At 54.1% G+C, this 16481-nt stretch overlaps 1 protein-coding gene across 6 annotated transcripts in view; it reads left to right on the top strand.

The window, feature by feature from the left end:
• LOC134007811 (mitogen-activated protein kinase kinase kinase kinase 4-like) overlaps positions 1-16481 on the top strand; it is a 29092-nt gene that overhangs the window by 6871 nt on the left and 5740 nt on the right. The window contains exons 3-23 of one of the 6 annotated variants that reach the window (XM_062447500.1): positions 1859-1915; positions 5289-5414; positions 5535-5645; positions 5805-5895; positions 6044-6174; positions 6441-6495; positions 6587-6665; positions 7176-7351; positions 7486-7558; positions 7696-7906; positions 8249-8410; positions 8498-8584; positions 9151-9654; positions 11139-11288; positions 11982-12275; positions 13207-13313; positions 13520-13647; positions 13920-14017; positions 14412-14590; positions 14886-14994; positions 15406-15669. In XM_062447500.1, the coding sequence (XP_062303484.1) occupies positions 1859-1915; positions 5289-5414; positions 5535-5645; positions 5805-5895; positions 6044-6174; positions 6441-6495; positions 6587-6665; positions 7176-7351; positions 7486-7558; positions 7696-7906; positions 8249-8410; positions 8498-8584; positions 9151-9654; positions 11139-11288; positions 11982-12275; positions 13207-13313; positions 13520-13647; positions 13920-14017; positions 14412-14590; positions 14886-14994; positions 15406-15669 (3192 nt within the window). The remainder of the gene's footprint in view (positions 1-1858; positions 1916-5288; positions 5415-5534; positions 5646-5804; positions 5896-6043; positions 6175-6440; positions 6496-6586; positions 6666-7175; positions 7352-7485; positions 7559-7695; positions 7907-8248; positions 8411-8497; positions 8585-9150; positions 9655-11138; positions 11289-11981; positions 12276-13206; positions 13314-13519; positions 13648-13919; positions 14018-14411; positions 14591-14885; positions 14995-15405; positions 15670-16481) is intronic. The other 5 variants (XM_062447502.1, XM_062447501.1, XM_062447503.1 and 2 more) reach the window with 5 other exon arrangements.

The raw sequence follows: 16481 nt of genomic DNA, 5'->3' as shown, positions 1-16481 counted from the left end.
TAACCCCTGTGCTACCCCACAGAGCTCTAAACCCTCATTACCAACACACACCTACCCTGGCTCCCTGCCCCGCACACACACACAGGCATCAGAGGACGAGGAGGAGGAGGAGGAGGAGGAGGAGGATGAGGAGGAGGAGGATGATGCGCTGAAGCACCAGGGGTCCAGTGGAATGTGGCAGGGAGAGAGAGGAGTGGTTGACAGGCACTGTGAGGACTGATGGGGAGTGGAGCTGGATGGGAGTGCTGGTCTGTGTCGCTGGAGCCGGGCCAGCAACACATCTGGCTGTGGTTAGCAGTTTAATGGGAGACTAGAGCTGGCTGGGGCTGAAGTGAAGGGAGGGGAATGGCTCGGTGATAACTCACCGCCTTAGATAACCCCTCCAGGGCCTCACTGGGGGCCCCCTATGACCGCCCCGACCCCTCCCTTCGGTCAGCCCCTTGAGGTAGGTCAGAGCCGTGTCCTTCGCTTCCTCATCTCCTATCTATTGTGTGTGTGTGTGGGGGTGGGTGGGTGGGTGGGTGGGGGGGTTGCCATGGTTACAACTCATGACTGGCTACCAGGCTTTGAGTGTAGTGTGATGGGAGTCTGCTTAGTCTTACTAAAGCCCAGCCAGTCAGGCTCCTTGTGATTACTGTAGTGGTGGTGGTGGGGGGGGGGGGGTGGTGGGGGGGTGAACTGGCTGATATAGGAGGTGGCTGGAGCACAAAAGAGTAAGGGGAGGCTCTGACTCCTTATCTTCTAATGATTGGTGGACAGATCATCCTCGACTACCTTCTGCATTCCCATCCGCTTCCACGGTCCAGTTCTCATCCCCCCCCCCCCCCCGCCTTGATCCTGGGACTCGCAGGAAGGGTTCAAAGGGCAGAACCTGGCATCCCGTCCCTGTGAAGCTCCACAGACCCGGGCCACATGCTGGTGCCGATGGAGAGAAACTAAATACCCTTCTTCTTCTTACCCACGTCGCCTGTGTGCTCACAGATGGGTGGGGGCGGTGTGTGTGTGGAGGGCGATGAACCCTGAGTCGCACCTGTGACCCTTGACCCCCCCAGAGGGTCGTGTGCGGGGCTGCAGCGCCAGCCGGGGGCCGTAACGTCCCCTGCAGCGTTTTTATGACGGCCGCTCCGGGATCAAAGGACGGGGGGGGGGGGGGGATTACAGTCAGGCGGGTTCAAGCACTCGTCTTAACCAGGGCTGTAAAGAATAAGCCGGTTGCTTTTTACTGTCCATAATCCATGCATATTCAATTGCCTCTGGAACGTCTTGTCATCATGATATTGACCGGGATTCTACGTGTGTGCGTGACCACAGCTGCTGGGATCATCAGCGCCACAACCTTTATACACGGTCCAGCCAAGACTAGGGGGAATACCCATGCCTGGCTTGGCTCCCAAACATGTGGAGCTTTTATCTGTGTTATTATTTATTTTGGGGGGGAGGGAGGGTTTGGGGATGGGAAAGGAGGTTTCTATTTTTGGCCTTTGTTTATTTAAGGAGTGAGGGGTGCTGGAACTGTAGGGGACTGTGGGATTGTTTGTTCAGTAGGGGGGGGGGGGAAGGGGATCGTAGACCTATAAGTAACTGTCTGTCACTAAACGCTCCAGCTAAATCAGTTTCATGCTTCCCCATCGAGCAGGCCTTGGACACGGAAACAATCTGAAATCCCCCAAACTTTGTAGCATAAGGCATGGGAGCTTTGGAACCTTTTTTCAGAGTGTCACACGCGCGGGCAAACAGTCGGCACTCTAACCCTAACCCTTAACCCTGATAACCTGGCAGAGCAGCTGATAAACCAACAGTGGTCCTCACTGTTCTCCGCGTGACGACTAACGTGCTATCTCTCCCTCCCTCTCCCCAGGGGCGGCATGTCAAGACTGGGCAGCTGGCGGCCATCAAGGTCATGGATGTCACCGAGGTAAGGCGGGGGGAGGGGGGGGGTTTGACTAAGGATAACCACCTCGCTGTTGTTTTTCAGGGAGGATGGAGGGAGGTTGGGGGGGACGGGGGGGGAAGGGGGTTACTGACAGAGCCAGGCAGGCTTGGCTGACCTTTGGAAACAGTGCGAGTGTGCCGTTGTTTTCATTCTCGCTCTCTCTCTCTCTCGCTCTCTCTCTGAGCAGCAGGTCCATTGTTTTATTCTGGTCTGTGATGAGGAGATAAGCCAGCCTGGTCAGGTGTTCTACAGGCTCGTTGCTAAAGCGCGGGGCCGAAAGGTCCACAGCATAGGCTAATACATTTGTTTACTTTCATCTAGTGGAATGACGGAAAATTGGACGATCTGCCAGTTCAAGATATGTGCAGTATTCAGAAATATTAATGTGCCTTCATATGTTTGAGGGAGACCTAGATTTCAGGGAAGGGAAAAAAACAAAACATGAGTTCTCCATAATGAGGCACCCATAAATTCCCACATAACAAGCAGAGATCTAGCCAGCGGTATGTTGACTCAATAGCGTAATTCCGAGGCAGGCTGGCGGGTAGATCTTTGGCATTCTGCTTTCATTTCTCAAGTGTGGACCTCCCAGAGAAGAGGGCCACACACACACACACACACATCCTAATGAAGACCACCTCCTGTTTAGTCATCTATCTAGGCCCAGTGGCAGCTTCACCCCCCCCCCCCAGGGACAGAACCCCTGCCAGTGCCCATGGCTTAGTTACTCTCCTGGGGTGAGGTTAGCCAACATGACCCCCACTAACCCTTCCAAATCCATGAAGATGATGGCCTGTTTTAGCTGTGGGTTTCAACCTCAGCACCAAGGCATTGTTGTGCGAGATGACCTCAATGTTCGAAGGTAACATTCAAAGGCTGAAAGCATTAAGTTTCAGCTCTCTTTCACATGGAATGCCCACATATTCAGAGAAAATGAACTGCAGCATCCGTACAGAGTATTAGTAGTGCTGAAGCTAGCAGCAACATTTTCTCACCAGGGCTGAATTGTGTGTTATGTTTGAAATGGCTTGAAAGTTTCCAGTGTGACTGTTTGAGTTCACCTGGCCCAGTTCTTCAGACTCCTAACTAGAGAAATTGTCCCGACTTGTTCCCTGACACACCCTTCTGATTGTCATGAGTCAGCTGTCTCGTAAAGGACATTGCAACCAGCGGTTACCCAACCGCTTCCTGTGTCAGGCACTCAGAGGTGTTCCCACACCTTGGGACGTCATCAACCCCCACACGTGCTGCTCTAGCCAGCCCTGCCCGAGATAACAGGTCTAGAAGTGGCTCCTATCTGTCATGTAGCTCCCAGGTCTGGTTCCACATCTGTACCCTAGTCAGCTACTCAGGCTAGCATCGTCAAATTGGGTCATCTATATTCTAGCATGGCTAAGTGGAGCGGTCTCATGATGGCCTGTAGCATAATAGTCAGTGGAGTGGTTTCAGTCTTAATTGGAGATGGACAGTAGGCTACATGGACTAATGTATGGGAGCTTATGCATGCTTTGCAGCTACATCCAGATTTGAGAGCAACGTGACTAGGTTGTGGTGGAGGGAGCCCTCCAACATCTATTGCCCCTGCCGTTTGTTGCCCTGAATCGTGGGCCGGGCTCGACTCTTGTTAGGCTAGCCGACTCCCCGCTCTCTGCCAGTCTAAGCTACATGCCTGTGGAGCACTTTGAGAGCTGGGCTATATAGCGTGTCTGTCATGATGACCCACATTTTAACCCCTGCTCTAAATTCTTCCATCCAGTCCGCTGCCGTGTGTGTTTATTGTCTTTTTTTTCCTTCTTCTTCTTCTTCGTTATCCTGTGTTAAGGTTTATGGGAAATGTAGTTTGCTTTCTAAATCTGCTTTCTAGGTTGGGCAGGGATTTTGAGGTATTCTTGCTGAAAAGTCTTTCTTTTGTCAGGAGGCAGTTATTATTGAATGGGACCACTGGGCCAAAAGAGCGGGAGTTACATAAGAGCCCTGCGGGGTGTCACCGATGGGACGTGTGGCTGAAGGACTCAGCGGGGCAAATGTGCATTCGTTTTTGACTCATTCTGTTTTGCCCCCCTCGACCCTCCCGCCCTCCCTCTCTCTGCTTGTCACCGTTGGGATCGTGAGCAGGGAGGGATGTCTGTCCCTGGTCATGTGACCCGGTGGCGATCAGGCTTTCACGGCTGCGAGTGATAATCCAAACAGCTGCATGGCGGCGGGGGAGGGGAGGCGAGGGGAGGTGGAGGGGAGGGGAGGCAGGAGAAAGGTTGATGTCACTCCAAACGAGTGCAACAGCATGGCTGCCTGGATATCCAGCTGAGAGTTGTGGTGGGGGTCCTCTGGATAACTGGTTAACTAGACATGGTGGAATGCAGAACTAGCATCCTGTGTGTGTGTGTGTGTTTTTACATGACAAAAAAGCCCCGCGGGCTGTGCAAACACACTGGAATGTTGTAATGCAGACAAAATGGGTGATGTGCCCTCTCTCTGCACAGCTAACGCAGCCCTCATAAGACTTAACTGAACTTCTGTCAACATGGGTTTCTACGGAGGCTAGCCACAGAACAGTGCAATTAGAGTATCTCCATTAATCACTGTCAGGCTATGGCCTGCTTCCAGTTGGCTAACTGTGTTGCGCTGACCTTGCTTACCGCTTCCTCCTATGGTAGTCGGTCTCCCACACTGGGGCTTGTAGCACAATGCTCGGTTACACAATGCCTAGGCTAAAGGCTTCATTTTCACTTTGAGGTTGGTCAACGTTTAGCTTGACGAGGGTTGTCATCTGGCTCAAGTACACCAACACTGTGTCATAGAGGATGGTTAGCGCCTCCATGTGTAATATCTGATAAATCCCTCCCGCAGTTCGAAATGGAGAATGAAAACATTTGACACATATAAACAACTGTTCTTGTTGTTTAAGGATTTGTCTGCACAGTAGTATAGTGAGATTACTGCTAATGGCTGCTACAGATGCACAGGGAGGCCCCACGCGTCATTAATCTCGAAACAACGAGGTTGAGAGAGGAGGATGAAGAAGTGGACTCCTCCTCTCGGTCTGGTATCAGTTGAGCGAGACCGTTTCGAATCTTAGTAGAACTTGTCTCAGTTCAAGGAAATTCAATTCTTCTGGTGCTTTCCCCCCCAAATGTGGCTAGGAGTTAGGCTGTCATGTCAACCATTCTCCTGTGTGTCTTTAAGGCCTTATTCTCGGTAAAGATGTCAGTGCTTCAACCTATTGACTCAGGCTGTTGCAGGACTTCCCAACGGGAACCGAGTCTGCGGCTTTTCATGTCGCAAGGCATGTCAACCACAATCACCCTCCTTGACCTGACACAAACTGTCCGTCTGTCTGTCTCTCATATTCCTGCAGGACGAAGAGGAGGAGATTAAACTGGAGATCAACATGCTGAAGAAATACTCCCACCACAGAAACATAGCCACGTACTACGGTGCTTTCATCAAGAAGAGCCCCCCAGGACACGACGACCAGCTCTGGGTGAGCGAGCCTGACTGTTAAACTACTGTTTGCAGTTTTCAAAGATTTTCATACTTACCATGATAATTGACAATCATGCTGTAACGTGTGTGTTTGTGTATGTTTGTGGGTGTTCTGTAGCTGGTGATGGAGTTCTGTGGCGCTGGCTCCATCACGGACCTTGTGAAGAACACCAAGGGCAACCAGCTGAAGGAAGACTGGATCGCTTATATCTCCAGAGAGATCCTTCGGGTAGGTCTGTCTCTCAGTCCCCCCCCTTCCCTCCCCCCCGTCTCTCCTTCCTATCGGCGCAGTCCATCCTCCTAAGTGGCTTCAATCTCCAGAATCTCCGTCTACCGAGCTGCGGCTGGCTGCTCGGTGAACGGACCTCTCTCCGTTTCCCCCTCACAGGGCCTGGCCCACCTGCACGCCCATCACGTCATCCACCGGGACATCAAGGGCCAGAACGTCCTGCTGACCGAGAACGCCGAGGTCAAACTCGGTGAGTGACTCCTCCTCCTCCTCGTCGTGGTGACGCCCTCCCACACGCGTGCATATCTGAGGTGTTTTTCCTCCCCGTCCGTCTAATGGCTGTCGGTGTTGGAGCGCGTTTCCGTGCAGACGGTTGATGGGAGTCTTGTGTTCAACAGTGGACTTTGGTGTGAGCGCCCAGCTGGACCGCACCGTGGGGCGGCGGAACACCTTCATCGGCACGCCCTATTGGATGGCCCCAGAGGTCATCGCTTGTGACGAAAACCCAGACGCTACTTACGACTACAGGGTAAGACCAAACACACACGCTACACACACGTGGTACACACAGACGCACACTTTATACATACTACACACACACACTCTGAAATTCTACACAGACGCACTCTTCATACACACTAGACACGCACTCTGACATGCACACTTTACACACACACACACACACACACACACACCCACACACAAACGCACAAAGAAAGAAGACCGAACTCAACCGATCTCTTGCGTGTGTCTCCTGGACCTGTGTGTGTCTGACCTGACCCTCTCGTCCTGCAGAGTGACCTGTGGTCTTGCGGCATCACAGCCATCGAGATGGCTGAAGGAGCCCCGCGTGAGTACCTCCCCTCTCTACCCTCCATTTCCTGCTTCATCGACCCCCAATCCCTCTCTAACGAGTGTGTGTGTGTGTGTCTGTCGTTTAGCGCTGTGTGACATGCACCCGATGCGAGCCCTCTTCCTCATCCCCAGGAACCCTCCCCCAAGGCTGAAGTCTAAGAAGTGGTGAGTAGCCTGCAGCGGACACTTGAGTAGACCACGTAGAAGCACAGATGATTCACCGGGCCTGAGCAGCTAACTCTAAAGCCATTCAAAGTGTCCAGAGATCTGAGATTCGGTCCTCTGCATGGCTCTGGTTGAGCTGTGGTTAGAGGCAGGCTGCAGGCATCTCTGCCCAGGGGCTCTGCCTAGCCGTGCTGGGCTGAGCAGCTGTAGCGCACCTGGGCCTGGTTGTGTGGCACACCACATCATACCCACAAGGTTTCTGGCATGAGACTACAAAGAGCAACTCAGCCCTGGGAAATGCTCCGTTTCCACTGGCGACGCAGCCTCCTTGAGACTCTCTCTTGGGTTTTCCATGGCGTTCACGGTGTGAATGACGGCACGCTGGGTGTCGCCCAGAGAGCCGGAGTTCACCGCGTGCGTTTTAAGGAGAGGATGTGCTCGAAAGAGGCCGGGCCTCGGGCGGTTTAGGGCGTGGTTTTCAGCCTCCTCCCTTCCTCCTTCCTCCTCCAGGTCCAAGAAGTTCTTCAGCTTCATCGAGGGCTGCCTGGTGAAGAACTACACCCAGCGGCCCCCCACCGAGCAGCTTCTGAAGCACCCATACATCCGGGACCAGCCCAACGAGCGGCAGGTGCGCATCCAGCTGAAGGACCACATCGACCGCACCAAGAAGAAGAGGGGCGAGAAAGGTGGGTGGACGGACCTCGCGCCGCCTGCGCTCTCCAGCCCGGAACGAACCGGTCGCCTCGCGCGTGCGGGGGGGGGGGGGGGGTTCCCCGCCGAAGCTAACTCCCCTGTCGTGTGTCTCTCTCCCCCTTCGCAGACGAGACAGAGTACGAGTACAGCGGCAGCGAGGAGGAAGAGGAGGACCCCCAGGAGCAGGAGGGAGAGCCCAGGTAAGCGCGCCCTCGTGGGTTTACGCCCGCCATCTTCTCTTTGGGGTGCCCACCAGGGCTTTTCCTCCCCCCGCGCCCCCCCACTGCTCTGACACCTGGCCTCCCTCCCTGTCCACCCACCCCCCACCCACCCCCAGCTCCATCGTCAACGTGCCGGGCGAGTCCACCCTGCGCCGCGACTTCATCCGCCTGCAGCAGGAGAACAAGGAGCGCTCGGAGGCGCTGCGCCGCCAGCAGCTCCTGCAGGAGCAGCAGCTCAGGGAGCAGGAGGAGTACAAGAGGCAGCTGCTGGCCGAGAGGCAGAAGCGCATCGAGCAGCAGAAGGAGCAGAGGAGGAGGCTGGAGGAGGTAGGAGGGAGGGTCGGAAGGAGGGGTGGTGTTGTGGTGTGGTATGGATGTATTGATGGTGATATGGGATAGATGGATGGTGGTATGGTATGGGTGGATGTATTGATGGTGGGATGGATGGATGGATGAGTGGATAGATGGATAGATGGAGCAATGAGAGACAGGCAAAACACCCAAGTGGGCCAATCTGCGAGAACCCGATTGGTATCTCTGCGCTCCATACCCCGATGGTCTGACGGCTTTATGTCTCAGTGAACGTGTAGCCGAGCCCAAATCGATTCGATCAAGCGATCGAGACCGTGTTTCTGAGACCGTGTCCCCCCCCTCCTGCCGTCTCCGTAGCAACAGCGCCGCGAGCGGGAGATGCGGCGGCAGCAGGAGCGCGAGCAGCGGCGCCGCGAGCAGGAGGACAAGCGGCGCGTGGAGGAGATGGAGCGCCGGCGGAAAGAGGAGGACGAGCGCCGGCGGGCCGAGGACGAGAAGAGGAGGGGCGACCGCGAGCAGGTGGGTCGGGGTCGAACGTCCCGCGCGCTCCCGTTTTTTCCCCCTGTATTTCCACCAATCACGGAGGCCCTTGTGCTTGATTGACAGGAGTACATCCGGCGTCAACTGGAGGAGGAGCAGAGGCACCTGGAGATCCTGCAGCAGCAGCTGCTGCATGAACAGGCCATGCTGTTGGTAAGACCCTCCCTCCACCCCCACGCCTGTCTCACCGGGACGGAAGGTTCCGGGAAAGATCCGGTCAGCTTCCCCCAACAGTGCCTTTTAAGTTCTTCCCACATCAAGCGCGTCACTGTTTAACCTTCACCCTCGTTAGTAGGATGACAATGAGGTCATTCGGAATTGTTCCACTCCAAGTTTCAAGGGCGTGATTCATGACCAGTATCGCCGGCTAGACATGAGTCATTCATTGCTCTTAAGTTTGTTATTTATTTGAGGATTGCAAATGTATGTTATGAAAGACAGTACTGATATGAGTCATCTGTCATGCTATTTAATTTTTGTGCATCATTCACTTGTTTTATCTTGCTCCCTTATAGAACCATGTTCATGTTACTGCATTACTGTAGCAGATGCATTTGACTAGGAGGATACTGTAGTGGCAGATTATTATTGCGTATTATTAAGTGCGTGTCACTACATCTAGTCTGTCCAGCTTCCATATCTGGTAGAACTACAACGTTATAGTAACCAGTATCCCCGAACACACACACACACACACACACTGGCATGCTCTGCATCAGGAGTTCAAATGGCGGGAGCTGGAGGAGCAGAGGAAGGCCGAGCGTCTCCACAAGCTCCTGCAGCAGGAGCAGACCTACCTGCTGTCCCTCCAGCAGGACCGCAAGCAGCCCGCGCCGTGCCACAAGACCCCCGACCCCGACAGGGCGGCCCCGGACTGTCCCCCAGCCCTCCAGACAGGCCCCCCAGACAGCAGCGTCGCCACGACAGCCCCGCTAGCCCCGCTACCCCCTCCCCCTGACGGTGTCGTCGCTGCGCCACAGACGACAGGGCTGCCAGAGGCGGGCAGGGCCGTGTCCGCGGAGGTCGATAAGACCCCTCAGAGCCCCCGCGCCCCCCCGGTCCCTGACCGCCACCGGGACGAGACGTCCCCTGGCGCTAACCCGCTCCCCGACAGTTGTAGCCTCCCTAAGAACGACGGGCCCGACGCCCTTAACCCCCCTCAGACAGGACACCCGGAGCCCACCGTAGACCCTGTCTGTCATCCTCCTTGGCCAGTCAGAGAGGTGAACTTTCCTCTGTGTTCCTCCCCCCCTCCCGCTGCTTGCTGCTTCCTGCCTCCTCTCTTCTCTCCCACACTGCCTGGGGGGACGCGACGCGAGGCGGCGTGGTGTGAGCGGCGACTATGGTTTTCTTTTTCCTCAAGTTAGCGGTCGTCCTAAAATGGAATCTCCTGTAACTCCAACCCGTTTGAAATGGTTGGGTTTGAGGGGCGATAGCCAGCCTGTCATGGGCTTCCTAAGCTCTCTTCTTCTTTCCTTTGCGATGTTACAGAACCACTGAAATGGCAAATCTGTTGCTCTCGTTGAGAGGAAGCAGGGTGTCCAGTCGGAGAAAAGAAAACCACGAGCTCACACTTGCACTGCCTCTAAAACCGAACGAAAGCTGAGCTGTTTTGTCATTTCTTCCTCACTCTTGATTATTTTATTTTTTTGCTTGCCTATCTGCTGCTGCTCGGCTACTAAAACCTTTTTGAGGATTAAATATCCTAATCTTAATCTCCACTTTGAGCGGGGCGGAACGGGAAAAAGACGGAAGAGTCATTTTGAGAATTTCAGATTAGCGAGACCGTAATCGTGGCTGAGGTAAACGTTCAGCTGCTCTTCTGTCCAGATGAGTTAGCAGTCATTAGTCACGACATGATGCCACCATACATGCCACCATTTGCAATTTACTACCTTTTCAAATATCTCCTTTTCCCCCATATTCACTCATTTCACATCATTCTATTTCCTTGAAGTATTACCAAGGTTAATAAAAAAAAAAGCTGTTGACACCATCCGTATGGTGGAAGAACGGAATGAACTCCAATCTGAAGGCCGTTCTGAGGCGTTCCAACTAGATCCGAGTGTTTCTGATGTGGCTGTGGCTTTTCCATGGAGTTGACCTCTGCAGACTGAGAGGGGCCACTGCATGTACACATCCGAGGCCCCGACTAACCAGCCTGTGTGTTCCACCTCCTAGAGAAATAGCTTCTGTGTTGTGTGGAGCAAACCCACCTTTTTGACAGTTTTGTGATGTAAATAACATGTATGTGTCCTGTAGTGCCGTAATGTAAATAACATGTATGTGTCCTGTAGTGCCGTAATGTAAATAACATGTATGTGTCCTGTAGTGCCGTAATGTAAATAACATGTATGTGTCCTGTAGTGCCGTAATGTAAATAACATGTATGTGTCCTGTAGTGCCGTAATGTAAATAACATGTATGTGTCCTGTAGTGCCGTAATGTAAATCAGCTCTTGGGGGGTGGGGGGGGGGGAGCGTTGATCCATGTGTCTCCATGAAAACCTTTGTCTGTTTATGTGTGACTGACCCCGCCCAAGAGCATGCTGGGAATCCTCAGACTAGCTCTGTTTGTTGTCCACTTGTCATCTTCCTTGTGTGTTTGTTTGTTTGTGGGGCGGGTGGGGTGGGGGGGGGGGGGGTTGGGTGTGTGTATAAGCAGAGACATGAGTGACTCATCCTTTCCCCCACGCCCTCCCTCCCAGGCCGATGAACGGTACCGCAAAAATATCCAGGGCTCCCCTCAGACCGCCCCCACAAAGCAACCCCCCGTCCCTCCCCGCTCTGAACCCTTCTCCAACGGGGGCTCCTCCGAGTCTGCTCAGCCTGCCATGCACCGGCCCATGGAACCACAGGTAACCCTCCCTCCCTCTCCACCCCTCACTCCTCCCTCCCTCTCCACCCCTCACTCCTCCCTCCCTCTCCACCCCTCACTCCTCCCTCCCTCTCCACCCCTCCCTCCCTCCCTCTCCACCCCTCCCTCCCTCTCCACCCCTCCCTCCCTCCCTCTCCCTACTTCTCTATAGTAGCCTATGTTGACTGACAGACAGCGATGGGTGGGACCCAGGTTACTTCCCTATGGATGAAGCCTCACAGGCACAAAATAGTTTGAGTCACCTCTGAACGCCTCTGGTTATGGCTGGATATTCTTAGTGCGAGGCCTTGCCATTTGGGCCCGTGTGTGAGTATTTCACCCAATGACCGAAGAGAATCTGGTACAGGACTCCAGACCAGGCTGCCGGTCATTGGCTGCTCTGCCCAGCACGCCCATTTATGTCCTCCCCGCCATTGGACTGTTTATCTGTTGTCCTGGCACCGTGTTCTTAAATGTCTCACCTCCTGTTTTTCGTGTGTATTATCCAGCTGTTTGACTGGGTCCCATGTATTTGTGTCTGCCTATGCATGTGTATGTACATGCACATGTATGTTGAAGCCATGCTCATCTACACTCATCTCTGTTGTCCCTTGTCACCTCCCTCCCACCCTCCCTCCCTTCCTCCCCCCTCTGTGTCTGTCCTCTCCATCCACCCTTCCTTCCTTCCGGAAAGGTCCAGTGGTCCCACCTGGCCGCTCTTAAGAGCAGCGGCGGCGCCGCCCCTGCTCCTCCTCCCCCCGTCGTGTCGCGCTCCCACTCCTTCAGCGAGCCCGGCGCCGCCGTCGTCTCGAACTTTGCCCACCTCCACCTGCGCCCCCAGGAGCCTCCCCCGCACGCCCACCTCCACCACAAACAGGCACCCTCACCCGCACGCACTGACCCCACCCAGCCCCACCCCTCCCTCCACCAGCCCCCGCCCCGGGCCGAGCAGCCCGCCCCGGGCGTCAGTGAGGAGGTGCCCCCCAGGGTAAGGACAGCCTAGACGGACACCCCCTCCCTCCCCTCCCTCCCCTCCCTCTCTCCCTCCCTCTCTCCCCTCCCTCCCTCCCCAGTGTTTCCCCTAGGTTTACAGCTTTGGGGGGGCGGGGGGCAGGCGGGGTCATTGCGGGGGGGTAGAGACATAGTAGAGACAAAAATGACATGCCGTCGTGTAAATAAGATAAATAACATAAGGCCATTTAGTTTGTTTAATAAAAGAGCAAGCTATAGACCTGTTTTATAGGAAAAGTAACCTTAAATGACTTATTTTGTGATCTGGCGCTATATATAAAAAAATATATATAAAAAAAAGATTTTTATTATTTTATTATTTTTATTATTAACTTGACCTTCCAGGGAGGGCGGCGGGTACCGTTGGGGGGGCGGGGCGCCCCCCTAATATAATGGTAGGGGAAACACTGCCTCCCCTCCCTCCCTCTCCCCCTCCCTCCCTTCCTTGACCCCCTCCATGCTGCCGCTTACTTCCATCAGCGGGCCTCATCCCGGCTAGCCTGCCTGCTGTCTCTCAAGGTGTCCCATCTCTGCTCGCCGGGGGCTGTGTCCATGCTGCTGTGAGGACTGACTAGCCACAGCGCTGCCTGGCCTTGAGGAATCACAGCTCTTTTGCTCCCCAAAGCTCCGTCTCTCATCCACTTCCACCTCTCATTCACGTGCTGCTCTGTACATCCATGTCTCCATCAGTGACTGCGTGTGTATTCAGAACATACCGGTGCTTGTCTAATAAACGGATTGCTTGTGTGGCTGGTATTGTAGATGGATCGAAATCCTCAAGCTTTCTCATACGGCGTAGGCTAGCATGCACTCAGGTGGCGCGGTTTGGCCACTTCACCACCCGGTGGCCCTAACTGTGAGTGGACGTGTGTTTCTGTGTGCCCCCCCCCCCCCCCCCCGGCCCCCAGGTCCCTGTGAGGACCACGTCCAGGTCCCCGGTGCTGTCCCGCCGCGAGTCCCCCCTGCCTGGAGGAGCGCAGGCTAACAACCAGGCAGTGCAGAGGAATGTCGGCAGGTAACTGAAGCCTTCGTTGTTTTTTTCGGTGGTCTTCTCTTGACTGTGGTCAGTGGTTTTTGTGGTGGGAGTGGGAAGCCTGTTCCTGTGTGGGTGTACCGTAGAGGTGACGACGAGAGGAGGGCGGTAACGGTGCCCTTTGTGGGCCCATCTTTGTTATTGTGTGTGTGGACATGACGGTTCTCTCCCGTGTGTGTGTGTGTCAGTAATGCGGAGCCTCGTCTGCTGTGGGACAGAGTGGAGAAGCTGGTTCCCAGGCCAGGCAGCGGCAGCTCCTCTGGGTCCTCCAACTCCAGCTCCCAGGCCGGCTCTGGAGAGAGGTTCAGGCCTCGCTGTGAGTCTCACCCCGACACGCTCCGTACACACACACACACACACACCTCAAGCACGCCGGCTCAGATGGGCTTCTCTCTCTCACAATTCACTTACCAGGAGACGGTAGAAGCCGTTACGTTTGATTTATTTAGGAGACATTTTTTTTTCATCCAAAGCTACATCCAAATGGTGCATGTGCAGTCCGCTCAACACCCACGTGTCGGGCATGTGACTTGGTATTCTCCTCTCATGTACCAAAGAATTGACCTGGTGTACATTGGTCACCTACAGCTTCTTCCAAGTCTGAGGGCTCCCCGCTGCAACGCCCCGAGAATGCTGCCAAAAAGCCGGAGGAAAAGAAGGAGTTTGCCAGACCCAACCGGCCAGCCGTAAGTAGCAAATAGTAGTCATGTTGTTTTATCCGTAGCGAGAGCCCCGTTCTGAATGTTGTCGTAGGCCTGAAGTTTTTTTATTTTGTCTGGTTAGATTTTTCTACGAGACCACCACCACCACTTTGTAATAGGATTGCCTATTACAAAGTGGTGGTGGTTGCCTCTGCTTGCACCATTCCACCTCCCGATCGCTGTGTCGGCATCAAAACACGTTTCCCAGAAACAAAAGCAGTTTAGCCTTTTCCCCCCCCGTTTTGTGTCGAGTCATCGGCTGACCTCTTCCTGGCTGGCCAGGAGGAAAGACAGAAGGCGCAGCCCCTGCTTTGGACATTCTAGAATGGGAGATCTGTGAATGCTGTACGCCCCTCACGTGACCTTTGACCCCCCCCAGGACCTGACGGCCCTGGCCAAGGAGCTGCGGGCGGTGGAGGACGTGCGCCCCCCCAACAAGGTGACGGACTACTCCTCGTCCAGCGAGGACTCGGGGACCACGGACGAAGACGACGACGAGGAAGTGGACCAGGACGGAGGGGAGGAGTCCACCTCCGGGGCCGAGGACTCCAGGGCCGGGTACGTCACCTCCTGACCTTTAGCCCGGTCACCTAGCAACTCGCCACCTCCCCCGGCTCATTGGAAAGACCTGGGCTGTTTACACACTCCAGTGACAGCTTTTGTCTCTTTTATCTTCTCAATCCAAAAAAAACCTAAAAAAACTGCTAGTGTCAGAGGACAGATGTAAGAATCTTGAATATTGAGTTTGAAGTGACACCACACATTGTTGACCGAATGTGTGCAGGTCATCGAATGATGAATACATATTTGTTGACACCAGTTCTTGTCCACTCAACCTTGTCCACTCGTGTAGACGACTGAGCAACGGGGAGACAGCGTCCCTGAAGACTCTGCTGGCTGACGACTCTGAGAGCGACCAGGCCACCACGCCCTCCAAGGACGGCACCCTGGTCATCCGACAGGTACACACACACACATCCGCTAGTTGGCGAAGCCCAGAGACACACGTCTGCTCTCCAAAGTGAGCATTTATTCCTGTTGTCATTTCTTCACTCACATCACCTGTTACAGACTCGTTTTTTCCTCATCCTTTCTCCCCCCCCATGTTACATGGCTTTTGCTGTTATGTTGTTGTGCTGTAAAGGCATGTCACACCTTTTTCATGCAGTGCGAAGCTTGTTAGGTCAGTCGGTGTTGAATAAACAGTTGGTAGAAGAGCAAGTGTGAGCCGGGAAGGAAACATTCACGCAGACTTCTTATACACGTCATGAAATACACAGTGTGGCTCACAGTCTAGCACAGGTAGTCAGAGGCCGTCCTCTTCCTCCGGTTCGTCCAAGCCCAGACCCAAGTTTGCTTGTTCTTGCTTCCAGAGTGCAGGTGAAAAAAAGCGCCCGGTCGCTGTCTCCCAGGCTGGGCCAGGGCCCGGCCACGGTCAGCCTCCTCCCCTCATTCACTTCCACCCGGAGAAAAACGGCTTTGCTGGCGGCATTCACCTCCTCCCAGACCTTATCCAGCAGAGTCACCACCCCCCCTCCCCGTCCACCGCCTCCTCCTCCACCTCCTCCCCCTCCTCTAGCCATATCAGCCCTGCCATGTCCCCCCAGACCCCCCTGGACAAGCTCACTGTCATGGAGGTATGTCCCTCCCCCTCAAGTGCCCTGTTCTGGATGCTCTGCTCTGCCCACTGCTGGCTGGCTGACTGACTGACTGTCTTTCTGGGCTGTTTCTTCTAACTTGCTTACTACACTGCCTGCTAACATATGGGTGCCCCCTAGAGGGGGAGCAAAGCTAGGAGCCAGGGGCTGGCTTGCACTTGCTAGCGTTCTAGAACACTGGATAAACCGTCATGCTACGTGGTGTTGCTGGGAGTTGGAGTCCAATTAGGCTTTCATCAAAGCGCAAAGGCATATAGCTAAGTGTACTTCACATCTATCTCTCCTTGGCATTTATGTTTTGTAGTTTGGTTATGGAGTTTGCTTGGGTGGTAGCATGCTTGGTGTGTGGTGTTTTAACCGGGTGCTGGCTTCAGAAATCAAATGCGGGTGACATTGTTGGCTTTGCTAGTGGTTTAATAGTATGTATTCTACACTAGTGCTTGTGTGTGAAGGCTTTTCTATCTTTCCCTGCCTTGGCTTTCATGGAAGACCAGATGATACCTGCGCTAAGTTTAACAACATGGCACACACACTCAAATAAACGGAAATGGTCTGTGATATGGTGGACCAGGTACCAAAGGCAGCTCATCTCAGTCGATACGAAAGAAGAAAGGCTTTAAAATGACGGAGAATGATACAGTTGGCTATGATGGTGGTGGATTTTGATCATGTCATCTATTTGGGCTTTTACACCCACTGTTTCATGTCTTTTTCCACATTTCACAAATTCCCATCCCTTTTAATTTCTTCTTTGGTGTTTCTCATAACCAATTCTCTCTTCCATGCCAGCT

Source organism: Osmerus eperlanus, chromosome 21 (assembly GCF_963692335.1).
Source record: "Osmerus eperlanus chromosome 21, fOsmEpe2.1, whole genome shotgun sequence".
Lineage (NCBI taxonomy): Eukaryota > Metazoa > Chordata > Actinopteri > Osmeriformes > Osmeridae > Osmerus > Osmerus eperlanus.
The sequence above is the reverse complement of the archived record's forward strand: the minus strand, read 5'-3'. Positions and strand labels throughout refer to the sequence as shown.